Here is a 22,796-nt window from a genome sequence, read left to right on the forward strand (position 1 = left end):
CCCACATAGTTGTTACTGGGGCATTTAGTGCACTGGATGAGGTATGCTAAGGACTGGTCTACACTGGGGGCGGGGGGAATCGATCTAAGTTACACAACTTCAGCTACGTGAATAACGCTCCCTCGTCGGCTCTGCCTACGCTTCTCGTTCAATGCCCCCAAACTCGATGAGAGAGCACTCAGCCATCAATTTATCGTGTCTTCACGAGATGCCATAAATCGACCCCCCACTGGATCAGTCGCTCCAGAGGAAAGTGTAGACATGCCCTAGATGTTGTGATAAGCATGTCTAGGACCCATAGATCTTGAAAGGTGTGTTGTGGGAGGTGTGTGTACTAGAGTCAGTTTCACTGTTTCTCCTGCACAGTCGATTTCTCCCTGGTTGTAAAAAACCTTTGTAAACGTCAAAGAAACAAAAAAAACCTTAGTAATTTATTCAATTTTTTTAAGCAAAAGCTAGACATCCTTTTTAAAAGGTGCCCTATTAGAAACTGGATTTTTTTTTAAATAGTTAAAAAATTATAGTTGACAGCATCCTTTTAAGGCAGGGCCACCTGAGTTCAACTAGGGAATTGCAATATAATTAAGTGAATACATGTATTGTAAGTTACGATGCAAGTCACACAAAAGAAAGAGTTTGAGTGACACTGACACTGGGCACTCTGGTTGGCTGACACAAATGTCATCTTGTGCTGGACAAGGATCCCTGGTTTTCAAATGGTTAATACTGTATGCTTTATATTACTGAACTACATTACTCTGTCACTGTATGACTTCTAAGGCTACATCACAACCAAGTTACATTTGTGTTCTCTCACTTCTTTTAGGAAGCAATGACAATAATTGCTGATGCCCAGAGGCACCTGCTGTGATATTAGAGCAGACTGCAGCTATTCACCAACTCACTAGTGCACATGGACCAGCATAACCAAAGTAAATCCTATGTATTATTTTGATACATGCACATTTGTGCACGTGGATCTCAGATGGCCACATCCCTTACATATTTATTTAATTGAGGAAAATTAAAGTACACTGTATGCAAATATATAGTTTGTAATCAATTAGAACTTAATTACTTTTAATTATTTTAATATTTTATTAAGCCACATTTCTCAGTGGAAGCAATAGAGATGCAAATTTTTACATTTTAAAACAAAAACTGGTTTTAAGTTACAAGTACCCAATTGCATTTAAAAAAAAAAGCAGCTGGTATCTTTGTCTGTTAGCATTAAAAACTTTTTTGCATTCAGACAACACAAGAGCAGCTCAGATTTACTTAAGATTTCCACAACAACAACAATCACCTTCAGCCTGAAGACAAATATGCCAAATTTTATCCCACAAGGAACATTTTTGAGAAAGAGAGCAGATCTTCAGCAGCTTGCATGAGAATGGATGGCTATTTCAAACTTAACCGCAGCTTTGCTTCTGGACTGCTATTGTTAACCAACTCTGTCTGTTTGCCTTTGTATTCAAAACATTCAGGGGATAACCATTTGTACAAATTACTAGGTTTAGTGATCTCAAAATAATGAGATGAGATTAAATGAATTCAGATTAAAGGAGGGGCCAGAACTGTGGAGTATGGATCCAGAATTTACCCAAAGCTCAGATATTTTCTTATTCTGGTGCATCTCCTATTCAGGACACTTATCTATATTTATGCTTTCTGGAGACAGGAAAAGCAGGTGAAGTAACTATATTTTTTACCACCCACTAAAACATATGTTTTCAAAGGAAAACTATAAAGCTAAACAATGCAGAGCATGGAAGAAAGCTCATGCCCTTTTCTTGTGCGAATACACACACCCTTATCATCAACCCTAGGCACTTCTTGATGCCACCCTGACAGTACTGAATATGGAGCGAAACCCTCTTTCCCCTGAAGAATAGGCATCCTGGGGATTAGTTTACCAGCATTATATATTTATCAATGGAAAAGCGTCACTGGCTTAATCCCATTGATTCACACATTGCACAGGAACACAAGAGCGCAGTAAGAACATACAGACATGTTCATACAAAAATATTTTAATGCTATTATTAAAGCTCCACTCACACACTTCACCGAAAAGTGAAGTCCAGCTGAGACATTCTGTATTTGGAGAAGCTACGAAACATAGTTGAGTTATCAGCTGTGTTGGTCATTTGCAGATACTTTAGCCCTTTGGTTTTCCTGTCTGAAGCTTTCATGTATTCAGTGCCCTGCAACCAGTCAATATCCTAAATACAAGGCTGCATCTTATTTCCTTTTGGCATTCTTGAGCACCCTTCTTTTCATGCCCAAAGCAAGGGCTTTTAAAATAGCTTCCTTGTTGTTCATAATATTGTAGCGGCTTAACTCCAGCAGCCTATCAAATTCATTGGGTTGATATGTGAAGTTCATAGAATGGTAAGGAGATTTTTCCCCTTCAACAGGGAAGTTGCCAAAGGATTTCTCATCTTCCGTCTCACGCTTGACTCCTGCAGACAGAAAATCAGACAATAACAGTCTTCACAGATCCCCTTAATAAGATGCTCCCATGTTTGTGCAGGAGCAGAAGGAGGTACTATCATCATGGTTTATCATAATCCTGCCCACAAGTTGATGATAGATAGATAGACAGATAGATCGATCGATCGATCGATCATTGGCTCCACCAACTCTGCAAAAGGCTCTTTTGTCCTGTCACTGGGTGCAAGAAGCAAAGTTCCTGACAAGGTGAAATAGGTGTATGTTTGAAGTACTTTAACCACGCAGGATTTTCAAGCCCTATACGTGGTTCCTATCTCACAGGCAGTGTGAATGGTTTTAATTCAGAACTTTTTCAGCTACAGAGGGGAACCGAGAATCCCTAATCCCCAGTACTCTTCAGCTTTGCATTCAAACCTTTGGACAATACAATTCCATATGCCATTGTTGTTACTGTTCATAAAACCAAACATCTCAGGGCCCATTGCCATTATCCTAATACAAAATTTCAGCTTAAACTCAGACTACAACATTTTAAAAATGAGGCCAAAGCTATGACAGAAGCCCCAACCCTAAGGAACCCAGAATCTCTGGTAATGGAGTAAAGAGTGCTTCTGAAAACTGAGCTAACAGTACACCTGAACAAATATACTCTATATGACAAAAACTACTTTGGAATATTTGAATACATTAAAATACAGTTTTAAACAAATGGTCCGTTGCACCACTAACTAGCAGCTAGAGCAGGGAACACACAACCTTTATATTTGTGCATTTAATATTATAAATATTTAATCACTTTAAGTAGCACATTAATCATATTTTCTTGTGATACTGAAGATGGATATTCTGGTGGCCGATGTCCAATATATAGTTACTGTTCCAAATGATTCTTCTTGTAGAGCAGGTTTACACTACAAATTTGCAGCTGCGCTGCTGTAGCGTGTCTGGTGAAGATGCTCTAAGCCAACCGGAAAGAGGTCTCCCACCTCTATGAGTTATGTCGGTGGGAGAAGTTCTTCTGCCCACATAGCACAGTCTACGGGGGGGTTAAGGTCAGTATAACTACATCACCCAGGGATGTGGATTTCTCACACCCCTGAGTGACGTAGTTATGCTGCAGTAAGCATTTAGTGTAGACCAAGCCTTAGGGTCTTAGGGTTCAACCCTGTAAGGTGCTAAGAAACCCCTGACTATGGGGCTAAAAATGCTCAGCACCATGTATAATTGAACCTCGCCTACACACTTCCTTACCTGGTGCCTTGTATTTCTGGAATGTGTTGTTCACCAATGGAAAGTGAAGCACTATGGGAACTTTAGGATTGAGATCATCCACGAACATATAACACTCCTTGGGCTTCTGCTTATCTGTTTCATTCACAACAATGTGTGGAAAGGGGATTTCCCGTTCTTCACAATACTTCTGGGCCTGATGCAGCACCTGAACTCAGAAGTCAACAAGTAAAGTTATTTTCTTTACTGGATGAGAGCTAAAAATCAGGTGGTGCCAGATATTCAAAAGCGCTCAGCTCCCATTTAGGCATCTAAATAAAGACAAGATTTTTCAAGTGCGCACCACTCCAAAGTCCCCATTCTGACCTCATGGCCAGATTTACAGAAGAGCTCAAAAGAGTATATGTCTACATAGTGCTTAACACAGTGGGGCTTCAACCTCAGCCTCCAGGTACTATTGTAATATAAATGTTATCATCTATGATAACAATGTCGCTGTCTGATTTGGCTATTGTTATCTCTAACCACTAAGAAATGCCCCCCTCCAAAAGCCAGGGACATAACCCAGGATTCCAGTCTCCAATATTCTATTGCTGTCTAGCCAACAGCTGGGCAGCCCACTGGCAAAGTGTGCATCACGTTGCATCCCCCTGTAGTGGCTGCTCCACACAGAGAAGAGCAATTATTCCTGTAACTCAAGTAAAGTCTTGTGCTGGGAATGTGAAAATCCAGAGTTCAAACTCTGCTGATGATCCATATGGCAGAGGATTTTTTTATTGCAAGCAATAGAATTAATTTTTTTCCAGTTTTCTTTTTTAAAAAATTGGTTTATTTAAGTAACACGGTGAGAAAACATCCTTCAAACATGCTTTATATATTTTTTTTTAATCTGTATATTATGGTGTGCCACATTTTGGTCATTTATCACACATTTTGATTGTTGGTGTCACACACTGGCAGTTTGAGGGGATGAGAAATTTGCTTTGAAACTTCTATTTCTTGTGTTTTTAAATCTATGTCAAGGGCCCTCAGAGCCCAGAATGTGCAGTGTCATGTCGAATTTCTAAATACACATAATGTTCATTTAACATGGCATTTTAAGCATAGCAAAAAAATGATTAATCTCATATAGAAATGGTTATTTTTAGACTGATATTTGTTCATCAGGAACTGGACTGAGACCATCCATTTATTTCAGGTAAATCACCACACAGCCATCAGTTGGAAATCTACCAAATTGATCTTGGATTCAAACCAATTATCTACAGGTTCATAGATTTTTAAAGCCAGAAGGGATAAATATGATCATCTAATCTGATCTCCTGCATAACAGGCCACAAAATTTCACCCAGTAATTTCTGCAGCAAGCCCCAAAACTTGACAAAAGGTTGTATAATGCATTATACCCAATAATAATTCTCTCAGTCATTGAGATATGTCTAAATAGGGCATTTGACTATTCTGATTTCATCCATGATGTCCTGGTCAGCATGCATATGTGTTTGCCTAATTCTACTCCTTTTTGTCTCTCACCTCAAATGGAGCTTCCCAAGAATAGTTGAATGACAAGATGACATCTACATCTCTCTCTGGCTGAAGCACCAAAGGAAAGGGAGAATTGATAGAGAAAACCCCATCTATCAAGTACAGGTTTTGTTCCATGGGAGTTAGCTGGTTGGGAAAGGCATCCTGGTGAGTGCCTGAAAGATCCCCAAATCATACTGGTCACTGAAGTACACAAAACACATCAATCTAATTTCAGAGAAAAAGGTGAAAATCATCTGAGACCCTAAGGAGAAATGTTTAAATACCCTGGAATTACAGTAACTGTACTCCCACACCCCAACACCCAGATACCACCAAATCAAACTAAGTTACCTCCACCCTGGACACTCAGCAAAACAAGGCAAATCAAAAAAGATCTATATCTGAGCACCACAGAAAAGCTTATAAGCAAACACCACCACAGGAACCAAGCATCTCACATGCATTAATCTGTCCTCACAATACCCATTTCAGGTAGGGAAGAGAGATTAAGTGACTTGCCCACAAAGAGTCAGTAGCAGAGCTCAAAATAGAACCCAGATCTCTCTAACTCCTGATCCAGTGCCCTAAGCACAAGCCCATCCTTCTTTCTGGGACAGATAACTTTCATATATGTCAATTTTCAATACAGTCAAAAGGGATTTGGGATGTTTTTGCTCTGAAGTATGTAAGCCCAAGTCTGCTGTCAAGTACAACCCTGTCATTGCAGTTGCCGGTTTGTAAATGAAGACTGCATTTGGCCAACAGCATTTCCACTAGTGGTATTGGTGACTTTACTCATGGCGATCTGGTTTACACAAACCCCAGTGGCAGCAGACACATATTTTTAACTTGTTTAAGACAGCCACTGCATTTTGACCAGCCTTCTATACTGCCAATTGAATGGTTTGCTCAGAGCAGCATCTTGCCCATTTTATAAGCTGTACAGTGGTATGTACTTAGATGACACACACTTGCACTGTCACTGACCAGTCATCTTTATCTTCCTAACTGTCCCCAGTTCCTCTGACACACAGCCTGGTTTCTCTCACACAGAATCTTGTTACCCACCTTTCCAGGCCACAAACTCCTTGGCATTGACATAGTCCCTGTGAAGGTACAGTCCACGCATGAAGTTAATGTTTTCCCCAGCAGAGAAGCGAGACTTAAATAAATCTTGAAATAATTGTGAGAAAGCTCCACCTGGCATGACCATTCGCTTTTCTAACTGTAAAGGGTCCAGAGTCTGGCGTCCACGAGCCTCATCTGCAAAAAGAAACAAACAAACCAGAATTCAGATCTCTTCATCCAAGCTCAAATTTCACTATTCCTTGACCATTTTACCCTGAGTTCAAGGCACCAGCCATTTTATACTGACATTTCCCGCTACAACAGCTGGGATTTTAAACACAACTGCTATTGTCTTTAGCAGGACTCATGTAGCTAACACCTCAAGCAATATTTGTTAAATGATGGGTATTATTAAGCCCCCACCTACAACAGAATGTTGAGAAAACAATTAAGACACAGTTGTCTCCAACCTTATATACTAGAGTTAAAATCTCTAGTATAGGTGGGGCCTACCCATGTCCTCACTTTAGACAGTGCATGGTTTTCACCTGGCTAAGGGGACATAGATAAGTACTATTTAAACTACAAACTTCAAACATATTGCATGTGCTTCAGGGGACAACTGTGATATTGCCAAATCCTCTGACTCCATAATAGTTGTAGTGTAAATAAGTCCAGAATCTGATGCTGTTGTGAAGTTTCAAAAAGTTGTGGTGCTGCACATTTTTTCTTTTTCTTCATTATACTGGTAAGGAGAACTTGTATTCTCTCTTGTATTACAAACTATTATCCTTTCTTATCTCCTCTGTCAGTCCCACACAATGTTCCCATTATCTAAACCAGGTTTAAAAAGGTTTCAGTGATGAATCCCTCGGGCCAATGTACTAGTCCTTATGTGGCCCTCGTGGTGATTTGACTTTGAGATCCCTGATCTAAACTAAATGGGCTACCAGTAGGCAGTGCTATTAAGGCCCTCCTAAATTATCTTCTTTTATGCTGTGAGAAGGGGTTACCTTCCTTGAATGGAGGAGATATTTTCAAGGCCCTTTCATATGACTAAGGAAAGCTCAGTCTCTGTCTATCCTTTACCTATAGCTTTGATGGCATCTTTCAGAGATTCTAGAAAGCCAACTTTTGAAGAAATCACCTCTTCCCAGATTTCATCTAGATTGGCAGCAAAGGCACTGGCCCATATTCCTGAAAATGGACAAGGAAAGTATTGATTTAGGTCCCCCAGACTTCTCAGGCACTGAACAGCATGACCAAACTCAATTTCACCACATCAGATATGCATCATATGCAGGACAAAATTGGGATAGGACAGATTATCTTTAATAAAAGTCTTGTTCAGTTAAGAACACAGAGTGTGGTTAGATGCCTAAAAGTCTCCAGGGACAACATCTTATGCAACTGTGCAGCGGTTGATATAAGTCACTAAAAATTAAATATCTGATTATTCTTAACCCTCTCATCAATGTGCATCAAGTTACAGTTGCTATAAAGCATAATAGAGTGTTTCTAGCAGCATCAGATCTTACCCTGCAGAAAACTAATTCTGGGCTCCAGACGTTTCCCAAGTAGCAGCCCATTGAAGAATTCACTGCCAAAGTCTTCTATGCGGATAAAGGCTCCATACTTGTGGGTACCAAACTCATAGGGTGTGAACTCACACCACTCTGTGAAAGGGTTAACCAAGATAATTATCTCAAAAATACACTTGAATAAACATTTTCATCCCCTCCCCATTCCCGTGAGAATGGCTAAGAGAATAATTCAGTTTCTTAACCCATACCAATGATACCTATGCTGGTAAAGGTTAACCCTTCCAGCTAACAATGCCTTAATGCATGAATGCCATAAGGTGAGATTTTCCCACATACATCTTACGTATGGCATGGGAGCAGTATGATTGACAGGAGGTTTATTTAACAGCGATTCACAGGAATTCCCTATTAAGACTTTTCACCAGCATCGCAAGTTGATATTTTTAATGGTGGCAAAAGGAGTGAAGAATGAATGTAAAGAAGCATTATCGTGCCACTAACAGGAATAATTAAGTAATGGGATTTTCAAATCCGCCAAAAAAATTTCAATTAATCATATCAGCATTTAAAAGTGTGTTGGAGACAAAAAATAAATAAACATTAAATAAAGATGTGCACATCCCCACAGAGAGATGCAGCCAAAAACAAACCATGTCTTGGCATTACAATTAGGATTGCCAAGTACAATTTGAGAGAAGATGTACTACTGAACACATCATTACAAATATTTAAAAGGCAGAGAAAGTTAAGTATACACAATGGGTGAAACCCTATCCCCAATGGAGTCAATGGCAAATCTCCCATTGAGAGTTTAATGGGAACAGGATTTCACCCAGCACATTCAATGTAGCGAGGGTATGAAGGAGAATTTATGTTGCTGCCCACCATCATTACTATGCTGCAACAAGATTGGGAACAAAGACAAAAATAATTAAAACTGAGGTGGAAATGTAATTTACAGATTTTAGAGGGGAAAAAAACACTTCACGTTATACCTGTAAATTCATGGCTACTGACATGGGGCTTCACATTGACAGCTGCATAGATGGGGAAGGGGTTCTGTCCCCACCTGACTGCTGACTGCTGGTCAGACAACTTCGATGGATCCTGCTGGATATGGCAGGGAAAAGTCATATCACTTTGGTGTTCAGTTTTGCCTTTAAATAGAAGGTTCCTCTTGCCCTCACAATACCATGTGACTGATGTGACCAATCACAGAGCATGAACAGTGAACAACTTAGAGGAAATTCTCAAGCAAATTCTCTTTAGTTTTTCATGGGCTTTTTTAAAACCGCATGGAGTAATTTGTCGAACTCATAAGATCATCTTTCGGTATTTCCATAATCCAGAAATTGAAATAATGTGAGAAAAAAATAGATCTCAGTGTTTAGTCCTCATAAATGGTTCCTTTAGGCATCAAGAGAGACAATAAAAAACATAAAAGCAAATATAAAGTACTAGTCACACATACCTACTGAGGAAAATACTGTGAGCCGAGGATTCTGGAGTTCTTAGACAAGTAACATAACCTCTCTGTGTCAGAGCTATGCCATCCGCAAAAAGAGGTAATGCTTATCTATCTCAGAGGTGTTATGAAGATGAGTCAGCTAATGGTTGTGAAGCATTTTGAAAATACAAAATGCTATGGAATAGGTTTATGATTAACATAGGATAATCACATGGAGCTTTAATCACCGTTAGATATTATTTAAAGTTTTAATTTCTCCTGTAAAATTCTGTTTATCTCTGGGAGAAGTTTAAGAAGTGTTCCACAAGTCTGAAGAGATAAGTTGCCTGAGGCTTCAAACAGGTTTGTTAAACTCCTATTCTGAAGACAAACCATTCACAACCCAGGACTCTCATTACCTTCTGTTGTAAGAAATATTCTATGATAAGGCCCCACAAATCCGTGAGTGAGACCTTCCGTCCTTCTTTCTCCAACAAGATCAGCTGCTGGAAATAATACACCAGTCGTTCAGCAGAAAATGCCCCCACTTTGCTGCTGGTCACAAGTTTCCGAGCAACGCTAATTGCATCCTGGAGGTCTTGGTGGGACCAGTGAGGGTCTTCGTAAAGTTTAGACAAACACCTAGTAAAATGTCCACCAAGTTTTTCAGTAAACAACAAATTATTACACAAGATGCCAAATGTCTGGGGAAAGATGGCTGCCCTCCCCACATTGTGATTTGAACAGAACTGAAAGTAACATCACTGTTTTTATTTAACAACATATTAAATTTATAGTCTATAGCACACCTTGGAATCTTCAAGGAATTTGCTTTCCTATTAAATAATTTTATGATATGTCATAGTTTGGGCCTCAAAACTGCATTCTCTTAAAAGGTCTTAATATCATATCTCTGTGCAAGCAGCAAAGAATCCTGTGGCACCTTATAGACTAACAGACGTTTTGCAGCATGAGCTTTCGTGGGTGAATACCCACTTCTTCGGATCTCTGTGCACACCCTCAGACTTTCAGTAACAACCTAATTAATTTCTAGTATGAAGAAACTTTCCTAAAGCATCAATTACCATGGTCATCTAATGTCTGGGGCTTCCTATGTGCCCTCTTTTCTTTACCTCAGTATCTCAGACTACTTTAGGCACAAACACACACCCCTTTCCAGAGCCTTCCCTCTAACTTAATTCACATTATTTTTTCTTAATACCTAGACATACTTTGTTCACCTTTCTACAGGCCAATTTATTTTAATGCTACATGGGCTTGTCCCTTGATTTTTCTGCTACAAGCTTGATATCACTAAAACCTCATTTCTTAGAAAGAAAACCTTCAGTGGCAAAGGGACTAAGGCCCCAGAGAGATGGATCTGACCATTGAAACTGGAAGTAGTCTGAAATCTTTTTATAAGAATTATGTTAATGAAAATATTGTATGGATTGAACAAAAATGCTCACTTAAAAAGGGTGAGGGGGCAAAGATATTATACCTTACTTTCCTGCTTCTCCTTTTTATCACTGATTCGAGGCAGGGAGGGAGGGAGGGAGACTACTCAGATCCCCTCTCTCCCTGTGATGTACTGCCACAATGGAGATTAGCAGGGCACTTAAGCTGAAGCTCCCTCAAAATAAACAACAGGGAGCTGCTGATAGGGCATCCCCTGTGAGGGGCCCTTGATTCTGGAATTCAATTCTCCCTACTTTGAAGCGCTAAGTGTAGTCAAAGCGCCAGCGCTGGGAGAGAGCTCTCCCAGCGCTGTCCATACTCCACCTCCCTGTGGGGAATAACGTACAGCGCTGGGAGCCACGCTCCCAGCGCTGGGGCTTTGACCACACTGGCGCTTTGCAGCGCCACAATTTGCAGCGCTGGAGAGGGTGTGTTTTCACACCCAGCTGAAGCGCTGCAAATTTGCAAGTGTAGCCAAGGCCTTAGTCTGCCAGAGCCTAGATTTCTTAACCTTCTGTGCATGCTACAAATCTCACCTTTTTTCTCCCTTAGTTAAGGTGGTTGAGAGGGGGTGGACCAAGGTGGGTTTATTAACGGGCAGTCCTCTGGCTATATTTATCCTGTAATTTTTAATTTATGGGAGAGGCACCCAGAGCTTGAATGGGCATCTATCGATGAACTTTAGAAATCTGAAGGATAATTAAAGAAGTAACCGGATAATTAAAGAATAACAGAAACTTTGAAAATATATGAGCTTATCACTGAATCATCCATGTTGGTAAAAGTAAATTGTGTCAGAAGAGTATCATTCCCCAGACTACACTGACTTGGGTTCTCAGGTCAAAGGACTACGGGGGGGGGGAAAGTTCCAGTGACATACCAGGTGGATCCTGAGACTCCACACATATACATCAGGATATCCAAGAGGTCAAGCTGCTGGAGTCCTGACAGATTGCCATAGAAAGCAGTCATGGCTCTCATGCCACCTCCTGATCCCACTACTGCCACTACAGGGATCTACAAGAATAGAAAAATGAAAGGCTATGAAAAACATGCAATTGAGTATACTGCATTACATACATATGTATTAAATTACACACGCACATACAAGGTCATTTGGTTTTAGGTTTCATTTAATGGATTTTCTCATTATAAACAAAAATAAAATATGGGAGGTAGTAAGACAGATAAGTATTCCTATGAAAGGGCTCTGCTGACATTAAAAATCTGAGCCCACTATGTCCAAATCTTCTGCTCATTTAGCCTCTGTAATTTTATCCAGGAGTATGAGCAGCCATTTTGGACAGAAAACAAAGACTATTAGCAGCTCAAATAGCTTTCTCCTGTTTTTTTCTGGGTTGTTTGTCCCTGTTCTGCTACTGTAAATCCAAACTGTGACTGTCTTGTATTCTGAACTGCTTTTTCAAAACCTGTGTGCTTACAATCTATTTTCCCATTAGGCTGAGATTCACTGGCAGTACAGTTATCTCCCCCTAAAACTAGTCACAAAGGACAGAGTTCTCTAAAAAGGGAATTTCATACCTCATCTTTCTTGGGTTCCTCTGGCAAATCAAGTGTCTTCTTTAGGGCATGAGAAACTATTTTCTTCCTCATATCCAAAAATTCTCTCTCTCCTCTACAAAGGTCAAAACTGATGCGCACATCAAGATCCTGAGAACTACTCCCACAAGCAAGAGGAGAACAAGGAAGAATAGGAATGGCAAAAGAGAGAGATGAACTTTCAGAGAGCCCTTATCACTTGAGACTCTCTCTCTGATTTTGTGTCCTGCATCACCAGTTAAGACCAGCTGAGAAGAAATTAAATGCATTTATTTTTCCTTGGTTTTCATTCATACCTATGTTGCATTCTTGTTTATGTTTTACTAGTATCTGATTTTAAAGAACTAGGCTGTCCAAGTGATAAAAGCACAGTTTGTCCCGTCTCTGGAACAGTTTTCTCACTTCAGCATTCCAGACCAAACTTCAGACTTCCTTCAAGACCCTCTGAAAGGCCTCACATCATCAGGATAGCCTCACAAAAAGGAAGCTTCCAAACCTGCTCTCTTCCATCAGATAATTAAACATTAAAAAAACAAAATTAAATATTTAAAAACATTTTACCTGACAAGTCTGTTCAATCACCTATACCATTTCTCAGATGATACATGGGGAGAAAAATGTTTATACGGTCAAAAAAGCAGAATATACACTCTTTAGATATATGTATTATAGATCAGGGAACAGTTAGAAGCAAGACATCAGCAAAACAACTAAAGTTAGTTCTAATGTTCTTCCACTCACAAGATTATGCAGTCACTTCACTTTTAAGCTGTATCCCTTCCCCGACCCTGCTTTCCATTTTGCCTTTTTACACCATAAGCTCTTTGAAACAGGCTCTGACTCCTTACAGATTTGCCGAATGCCCATGCATCTCAATAGAGCGATAGAAGTATTAATATGTCTAAAAGAATTGTAATAACCTCCCTGAAAAAGGCAGATATAAAATCTGGTTAGAGGAAAGTCATAAACATTCAGCAGATTGAAAATATTTTAAATGTGTATTGATGACATGATGTGTGGTTTATACCAGACCATGCCTAAAACAGGAATCAGCTATACTTTGAAAAAATATAATCTACCAATAATGACACACATTGTACTGTTTGGAACTGAGTGCTAGCTCTCCTGCCTGTGCTCATACATGCATTAGTTTATGGATGAGTTCACATATTACCATTTGAAGCAGCCTTCATCCAGACCACATCACACAATCCATTGTCTACAGCCAAGCTCTAAGATACAACCGCATTTGCTCCAATCCCTCAGACAGAGACAAACACCTACCTACAGGATCTCTATCAAGCATTCTTAAAACTACAATACCCACCTGGTGAAGTGAAGAAACAGATTGACAGAGCCAGAAGGGTACCCAGAAGTCACCTACTACAGGACAGGCCCAACAAAGAAAATAACAGAACGCCACTAGCCGTCACCTACAGCCCCCAACTAAAACCTCTCCAGTGCATCATAAAGGATCTACAACCTATCCTGAAGGACGATCCCTCACTATCACAGACCTTGGAAGACAGGCCAGACCTCACTTACAGACAGCCCCCCAACCTGAAGCAAATACTCACCGGCAATTACACACCACACAAGAACACTAACCCAGGAACCAATCCCTGCAACAAACCCCACTGTCAACTCTGTCCGCATATCTATTCAAGGGACACCATCATAGGACCTAATCACATCAGCCACACCATCAGGGGCTCATTCACCTGCTCATCTTCCAATGTGATATATGCCATCATATGCCAGCAATGCCCCTCTGCCATGTACATTGGCCATACCAGACAGTCTCTACACAAAAGAATAAATGGACACAAATCAGACATCAAGAATTGTAACATTCAAAAACCAGTAGGAGAGCAATTTAATCCCCCTGGACACTCAACAACAGACTTAAAGTGGTAATTCTTCAATAAAAAGACTTCAAAAACAGACTTCAATGAGAAACTGCAGAACTGGAATTAATTTGCAAACTGGACACCATCAAATTAGGCCTGAATAAAGACTGGGAGTGGCTGGGTCACTACTAAAAGTAATTCTTCCTCTGCTGATACTCACACCTTCTTGTCAACTGTTGGAAATGGGTGACATCCACTTTGACTGCACTGGCCTCGTTAGCACTACAAAAGTAATTTTCCCTCTCTTGCTAGTCAACCCTTCTTGTCAACTGTTGAGAATAGGCCACTTCCACCTTAATTGAATTGGCTTCTTCAGCACTGACCCCCCCTCTTGGTAAGGCAACTCCCATCTTTTCATGTTCTGTATATATATCCTGCTTACTGTATTTTTCACTCCATGCATCTGATGAAGTGGGTTTTAGCCCATGAAAGCTTATGCCCAAACAGATTTGTTAGTCTCTAAGGTGCCACAAGGATGCCTCATTGTTTTTGCTGATACAGCCTAACACAGCTACCACTCTGAAATTTTTCAGATTTGACTTCCATAAGCAACTCTTCAGCACTCAGCCCCAAGTTTGTTATAGTTTCAGTTCTTTTTCTGTGCCCACAGATACAATAAGTTTCAAATACAAGGAAAACTGATTCTACAGTAAAGTTACAGTGAACTGATACAACAGAAGAAAAAACCCTCTACACTAGGAACCTTTTTTCACTTGAGACAGTCAAGTAAAATGAACCATAAGTGTGACTGGGATAGGTAAAACAGTTACCAAGATAGTTTATAAATGAGAACAGTATTTGCTTATCATATGTTATTTTAGGAATTTCTGGTATCTGACGCACCTCTCTTCAACCTTCACAGTCAGATCCACACCTTGCCCCTGGAAAAGAAGGAAGAATCCTGAACCAAAGGATAGTTTTACAGATGGTCTCACCCACGAACCATAAAGAATTCCCACAGCTTATCGTAAAAAAATTATACAAGATCTATCCAGAAGTAAAGCCAACTCGAAGACAGGCCATGTTATGTTTTCACCATACACAAAGAACAAATGTATGCTTTAGTCAGAGTGACCTTTACTGTAGATTAAGAAAACAAGAAAAGCTAGCAATAAAGTCACCATAAAGGAACACAGTGGTATACTGTGACAATGTATAGAATATGTGGGACACTATGATATTGTTGATACCAGTATTATAAAATTGCAAAGAATCTGACCAGATACACCGTGTGAGGTATCTGCCAAAATGTTACCATTTGCCAAGTATGATAATTTTGTTTATGTTTGTATCACCTTTTATTATGAGTTATAGATATGTAGGGTATTTCCAAACTTGTGCTTTGTTTCTGGGTGATACTCCCAGACAGATTGGCTTCAGCACTGCTTAGCCTGTTCGATGGCCCATCAAGGGTCATCAGTTGTGCAATGTATCCACTGAAAGGAGCCAGGAAATACACCTCGTGAGCCAGCAGGACTTGTAGGGGGAATACCTATGGACAGAGGCTTTAAGGCTTTTCCATGCCCATGGGTTGTGAAGCTTGTGTTCGGGACACAAAATACAAGCCACATGGCAAGAGGAATATAAAGGGCAGCTGCAACATCTGCTTTTTGTCTTCAGTCCTGTTTCTTACCTCTGGAGTAACTTTTCTACAAACTGAAGCTCTGAACAAAGGAGACTGAATGACCCATCCAAGCTGTGGATGTGTTCCAGAGGGATTTTCAAGCCAGCAATCTCACCAATACCACTAAGAACCTGATATATGGACTTTGAAGTCTCTGGGTGTATCTGAGCGCTTTATCATTTAAGTCTCTTCTTGTTCTTTTTTTTTTCTCTTTAAAATAAACCTTTAGTTTTAGGTTTCAGAGTAGTAGCCATGTTAGTCTGTATCAGCAAACACAACGAGGAGTACTTGTGGCACCTTAGAGACTAACAAATTTATTTGGGCATAAGCTTTCGTGGGCTAAAACCCACTTCATCAGATGCATGGAGTGGAACATACAGTATTTTCCACATAAAGGGGTCTGTGTGATTTCTTTTTTAGCTTCTTGATAACCAGTATGGGGAATCAGAAGCACTGTTTGTGACTGGTTGGTAAGTTTAACTTTAGTGTTAACCAACCACCAGTTTGGGGAGTGTCTGCTCTCCCTTTGCAGCCCACCCTGTCCTTGGCATTTCCAGTGAGGGTTGCCTTAGGCACAATGGGTCACATGTACATCTCCTCTAAAAGTGCAAAATGAACACAGAACCTGTCACTGTAGAAAGCTCAGTCTTTAGAGATTTAATGATCTTCTGACATCAACTTGAATTATTAAATAAATTAGTAAAAAATTTTAAGTTACAATAAGTAATGCAAGCTGGCTAGGAGAGAAGCCACTTGCTTTGGAAAGGCATTAGCAGACATCTAGCATAACCTTTGATCTGAGCAAATAAAGTTTGGTCAGTTCGGTACACCACAAAGGCTGATTAGGGGAAGGATTCTCTTTCAATTTGGGGAAGTGAAATTAACTATTGTGTAAACTGGTGCATAAGTTGCAGACCATATTGTAAACACCTCTTTGTATACGTTGGTACAGCAACCCAGCACAATGGGGAGCATTCCTGCCTGGGCCCTCTGGGAACTACTGCAATAATAGATAGTCCAAATGTAATTCAGTGTAGGATGTTTGGTTTGAATGCTCATTGTACAAGCGTGTAGGATTTGAAATCAGATGGTATGAGGATACTTATCCGAAGCAAAACTGAAGCCATGTTATGGAGGTTCTGCCAGAAGTTAAAAGTAGCACAAGGATTTTCCTTTTAATTGGCCACATTAATATTTTTTCAGATTTCAATTTTTTTGAAGGCAAATTTAAAAATTACAAAACTTAGCATTTTTTAAAACTTAGAGAGTTTTTAAAGTGTTGGAGAGTTTGTGAAGTTACTGTGTGTTATAATAATCACTCTTTCAAGATTTTCAGGGTTGGATTTTCAACTTTTTTGTAAACCATTTTTGTGAGCTACCAATGCCTACAGAATCATAAAAATCACATATAGCAAGAACGGGACCGTTTTTGGTAACTGGAATGCTGGCTATGGCAATAAATACATGGATTTTGACAAATTTTAACAAAAAGAGCTAATTTAGTTCATTCACATAATCCCCTGTCTTCAGCATGTGAGTCAACATAGCAGAAGGTTTTGAACATGAAAGTTTATATAACAGAGGTTTTCGGACATCACAGTTCATGTGACAGAAGATTCTGGAGGCTCCTCCTAACAGTTCACTGAAGATGACACAACACTGTGTGATGAGAAAACCCATCAATGTAACCATAGAGATTATAAGCACAAAAACATAGTCAGTACATATCTTGTGACAGATCCAACAAACCCCTGTGTTTGACCTTGCACACTATCTTTGGGTAAAGCTCAGTCTCTTCAGATGTAGAATGATAAGATATGCTACTAATGACTCTAAGTGGGGCCTTTGTGACTCCCCACTTTGCCACTGTGGCCAGTGAGAAGATGTAGGCAACAAAGCTGCGGGGTACACCCATCAGGAAGGGCTGCCTTGTTCCTGCATGGATTTGCACAGTGCCCTTCTCTCAGCTATTCAATGGTTATGACATTTAGACAATATGATTGACTTGATTACCTATGTAGATGCTATATATATATATCAATCAATCACATCACATTGCTCTTGCAGAGCCAAGGGCCTGGAGGAGGGAGAGAGTAAGAGAATGGAAACATGAGACAAGCCACGGCCAGATCGACAGAGGGAGGAGCAGGTTTAGTTGCTGAGCTGCCAGATCTGTGCTCACCCAACACTAGCCTCTGTCTCCTCCTCTCAAGAGAGGAACAGGACTAGGCAAGTGCAATACCAGCTCTCTCTTCCAGAGTCCATGGGCATGCAAAATTCTTCTTGTAATTGCTCATCTCAAGTCAACATGGACATCTCATTTCTTCCCATCTCCATAAAGAGGTCCTTGACCAGCAAGACCAGACAGAGAAAATACTGAACTGAACAGGAAGAAAACAGGGCTCAATGAATTTATACACCGTTTTGCTCTGTTTTATTCGATGCTTTAAATTAACCCATGAATTGTAGACGAGATTTCACTCCTTCCTCCCATTTACCACATTTCAGAGATGATCGCTCCAACTTTACTGTGAGGCAGCAATAACGTGCGAGTGACTGCTCATTAGGAGAGACAGACAGTATGTAAGGGGTTAGTTACCATGGGCTTCCGCAGTTGAATCCAGAACATTTAGCAGAGCACATGTCTTCTCTCTAGCAACCTGTCAGGCAGGCCAAAGTGGATAGGATTTCTGAGCCAAACCCAATTCCAAACCAAAGGTCAGGTAAGTGTGAGAGGACAGGGGTAATTAGTGAAGGGAAAATGAAAGGCACGAAGGGAGAGATAGTGGTAGGCTTATCCCTATCAGCCCCCTCATTCACTCCTACCCTTCACTTCCATTATAATATTGTCCCCCTCTGATTACCCCCTTTACATTCCTTATTTGCTCTAACAACCAACTTTCTCCTTATCTCCCTTTATTCTCAATCAAAAGCTTCTCCTCCTTCAATATTCCCCTTCTTCCATTCCTTATCTCTGACTCATGCACCCCTTTCTCTTCCCTCTTATTGTAGCACATAGCAGCTCCAGTCAGATCCAGGCATCACTATACTAGGGTACTATATAAACACTTTGTTAAAAACATGTTATGCCCCCAAATCCTTCTGACTTTAAAAAACCAACACTAACAGTAACAAAAAGAAAACATAGAGCTTAAAAGCACAAAGCTTAACTTAGTCCACCATTTCCATGCCCCCAAAAAACCTGTGCATAGAAAGAGAGACTATTACCTTTCCTAGTGGAATGCTAATTTCAACTTCCTGTCCAAGAGGAAGTGTTGCAAGAGGGACTGCTCCCGTCCCTAAGCGTGCAGTGTGCATTTGCAGATCCTCACTCCATCCCTCCTAGGAATTAAAATGCTTGGTTTACATATAGAGAAAAGTAACTATTTATATACATTTATAGAAGCATCCTTCGATCACTCAAGGTGCTGTACACTTGTTATAAAAACATACCACTCAACTATGTGCTATTGACTAATAGAAAACCATATGTACACTGTTCAAATGAGTAAAAATGGCTGGTAATTTAATTATTCAATAACAAAAACTTAATTATGTCACAGTTCAGATTGAGACATGCAATTCAGGAAAAGATGTACCAATAATATTGCCTTAAAATATCACTAACTTCAAAAAGTTAAAAATTACAAGCTAAAGTTACATAAGCAATTCTGACCTATCCAATTCACACAAGTGGACCATTATACAGAAACATTCCCAAAGACCAGCAACTAAATAAACTTGTCCTTTGAACCTAGATATATGGTAGTATATGAAGGCCCAATCCTATTTCCACTGAAATCAATGGTCCTCTTTCCTTTGACTTTAATAGGAGTTTGACTGTGCCCTTTTTAACCTTTAATAAACCTATGTGGCTCATCAGCAGGTTGGAACTTTTAGATCCACTGCACAGACCTCTGCCACTTGAGGTAACGGAGTAATTGATAGCAGTAGTAGGTTGTCACCATCTCTACGGCCCAGAACTAGAGGGGACACTTTGCCGGTGGGTTTCAGAGATATTTGCTGGCAGCAGAGGAATGGTGAGACTCATGAATCTTGGATTCCATTCTAGGCTCTGGAGAAAAGTTTTCTCTAGTGGGCACAGACCCTTCTGACCATTTCTCACCAAGGTTGACCCCTTCTGCCCTGTCTCCTCCAACCTGTCCCTGAACCAGTCCTGTTTCTTCCCCACTCCTGGCTCCTCGCTTCAGTCTATTCTCCTCATCTAGCTAATCCCAGTCTCCATACCTCAGGTTTCTCACTCCAGTACCAGTCTCCTTGCCCAGTAAGTCCTAGTCTCAACCCCTCCAGACATTCCATCCCAGTCACCTACCCAAGAGGTCTGAGTCCTCTTGCCCAGCCATTCCCAGTTCCCCACCACCCTCACCCGCCCCTTATCTCCAGTCTCCCGGCCCAAGCAGTTCCAGTTTCCCCCTCCTCTTCCAATCTGTTGCTCCACACTCCCAAGCCTCCAGTCCCAGTCTTCCTCCCCAGGCTCCTTGTCCAATCTCAGCACCTCCCCTCCCCCCTTCCCCCAACTCTGGCTCCATGTGCCAATCTCTTTGCCTACACAGTCCCAGTTCTCCCCCTCTCCAGCTCCTTGTCAGATCTGTTCTAGTCCAAATCTCCCCACAACTCCACATCCAATCTCAGTTTCCCCAGCCCAACCACTGGCTCTCAGTCCCATCTGTTTCCCTCCCTAGCTCCCAGTCTACTTGCCCAGCCAGTCCCACTCCATCCCAACAGTTTCCCTCCTTTCAGCCTTCAGTCCCAGTTCATCCCCTAGGCTCCTTGTTCCAGTACACTACCCCATCTACCCCGCCCCTCCCCAGTACAGCTCTTGTCCCCTCTAAATTGGAGTAAGGTAGCTTTCTCCTCCACACTCCCTAGGTGTCAGCAGGAGGGTCATTGAGAGCACAGGAGAGACAGGCTCCCTTGCTCCCACTTCCAGTGTTTGACCCCAGCACAGTCTGCAATTGCAGGGATGTTCTGCTTAGCTCCAAGGTGGGGCATGCCCAATGTGGATGGAATTCTCAGGGAATTCAGCTACAAAGTTCTAGCATTTCTCTACTGACCATGTACAAACTGCAATTTTTCAATGGCTACTAAATTGGCCAAATATGGGCTGATTTTCATAGGGATGGTGAAAGAAATATGCCTGACACAAATATCACCCTCCTGCCAAATTTCAAGTCCCTGCTCCAAGGAACGGGGGTGCTAGAGCTTCTCAAAGAAAAGATCGCCCTGGTGTTTTTTTGTTTGTTTGTTTTTAAAAAAAAAACATGGGCAAAACATATTTTTCCCTAGGCACATTCTCAGAAACAGCTCAATCATTTTGGCTGAAATTTTCCAAAATAATTCAGTTTGAGGCAGATATCTGGCAGTAACATTTCAGCCCAAATGGTTAAAGTTTGATAAAGTTATAAGCAAATAAAAAGCATCTTATAATGGGAAGTGCTGGACCATCTTAACAATAGTCGGCACTGCCAGCCCCACCCTATAATTATTTGTTGTGTATTCTCACATCCAATAGTTAATATAAATAGTTACTATTTTAACATAATGGACTTATTTTCATCAACAGGTTTAAAAGCTATGTCAACTTTGCCTCTAACACTACTTGTCCAACTGGGGTAGTACATGGAATTATTATGAACGGAACGCAAGTCAGGACCCAAGTGTCACTTTCAGGAGCCAAGGACCTGGCTTCAGAATGGATTTGCCTGGCTAGTGGATTAAGCTTCTGGCAAACACTGTTTCTCACCTCTAGGACAGTTGTTGTTTGCAGCAGCTCCAAGTGCAGCTCTGGGCAGATTTCTCGGTCTACGTGGAAGAGAAATGGGATCTTCCTTCTCTCTTCTGAATCAGCACTGCAGAAAGTGGATGACCGATTCTCAAAGGCCCCTGGCACAGACAACTTGACTTGACAGTTCTCTGAATAAGGAAATGAGAGATTCAGTCCACACAATTAAGAGCATAAAGACAGAAAAGGAAATCCCTAATATACTACTTTAGATTGCAATCAACTCTCCTCAAGTGACTAATGCCTCAGCAAGAATCCCCTCCCAGATGCCAGAACTTCTCACATACTCCAGAACAGATTCCACATTGATTCCTCAACACCCTGCTTGCAATGCTTCTCTGCTGATCATCTCCAGCTGTCAAACCTACAAATGAACCCTTGTAACATTAAGATGATTTCCAGGTGGGTTCTGCTCATCCAACCCAATACAGACATGGTGGCAGCAGAGGTGTGTTAGCTATGCCCCCAGCACTGCAGATAGCATTGAGGGACTGCATTAAGTGAAAAGGGGGAATTTTGTTTGGATGGATTTTGGCAGGGAGGGGGTAGCGTTATTTTATAGAATACCTACAGAATTATCCTTGTTTGCCCCAGCTGTTGTCCTCACAATCCCCCTTTTGTAGGAGTGTCAGTATCTGCCCTTTGCCAGCCAGGGGAACAAAAGGTCCTGTTAAGGTCCTGAAGGTCCTGTTAAGCCCATATCAATGTTTTTTATACAACTCCATAACAAGGGGAAGTGCAGTTCCTCACCATATCCTCTGCCATTTAACCCCTGAATTGGATGTATATGTCAAAGGAAGGATATATCCATCACAGTTCAGGGCAACTGCACCTGTATTCCCCCCCCCCCATCACAGTCCCTTGAGTGCACCCATGCTAGGCTCCCAGCTCCTCAACTGTCCTCTCTTGGGCAGAGACCACATTTCTCTCCCTCGGGATCAGAGTGTTTCCAGGCTGCACAGTAGTTCCCTGCCTACACTGTGATATCCCCAGAAAGCCAGACTCCATAAACAGGCTAGCATCTGGACTTAGCTTTCTCTTTAAAGGGTATGAATAGATGTAATTGCCAGCAGTTATAAGTTACCACACAGCCCTTTGTGAGCAAGCACATTTATTCTTAAGGTGAAAGCATTACAGAGAAAACATATTAAAAACAATAAAGGAACCT

The 22,796-nt window shown here is 41.0% G+C and overlaps 1 protein-coding gene across 5 annotated transcripts in view; it reads right to left on the minus strand.

Annotated features, from left to right (window-relative positions):
* Positions 1 to 1,165: 1,165 nt before the first annotated feature.
* Positions 1,166 to 22,796, minus strand: part of LOC123368087 (cytosolic phospholipase A2 zeta-like) — a 53,329-nt gene continuing 31,698 nt past the window's right edge. For all 5 annotated transcript variants that reach the window (XM_045012581.1, XM_045012577.1, XM_045012576.1 and 2 more), the window contains 13 exons: positions 21,590 to 21,759; positions 19,054 to 19,167; positions 15,045 to 15,082; positions 12,274 to 12,409; positions 11,612 to 11,748; positions 9,693 to 9,915; positions 8,822 to 8,936; positions 7,821 to 7,958; positions 7,372 to 7,479; positions 6,283 to 6,477; positions 5,221 to 5,387; positions 3,709 to 3,895; positions 1,166 to 2,465 (listed from right to left, as the gene is read on the minus strand). In XM_045012581.1, coding sequence (XP_044868516.1) covers positions 2,245 to 2,465; positions 3,709 to 3,895; positions 5,221 to 5,387; positions 6,283 to 6,477; positions 7,372 to 7,479; positions 7,821 to 7,958; positions 8,822 to 8,936; positions 9,693 to 9,915; positions 11,612 to 11,748; positions 12,274 to 12,409; positions 15,045 to 15,082; positions 19,054 to 19,167; positions 21,590 to 21,759 — 1,949 coding nt within the window. In that variant the 3' untranslated portion in view covers positions 1,166 to 2,244. The remainder of the gene's footprint in view (positions 2,466 to 3,708; positions 3,896 to 5,220; positions 5,388 to 6,282; positions 6,478 to 7,371; positions 7,480 to 7,820; positions 7,959 to 8,821; positions 8,937 to 9,692; positions 9,916 to 11,611; positions 11,749 to 12,273; positions 12,410 to 15,044; positions 15,083 to 19,053; positions 19,168 to 21,589; positions 21,760 to 22,796) is intronic.

This window comes from Mauremys mutica, chromosome 4 (assembly GCF_020497125.1).
Source record: "Mauremys mutica isolate MM-2020 ecotype Southern chromosome 4, ASM2049712v1, whole genome shotgun sequence".
Classification (NCBI taxonomy): domain Eukaryota; kingdom Metazoa; phylum Chordata; order Testudines; family Geoemydidae; genus Mauremys; species Mauremys mutica.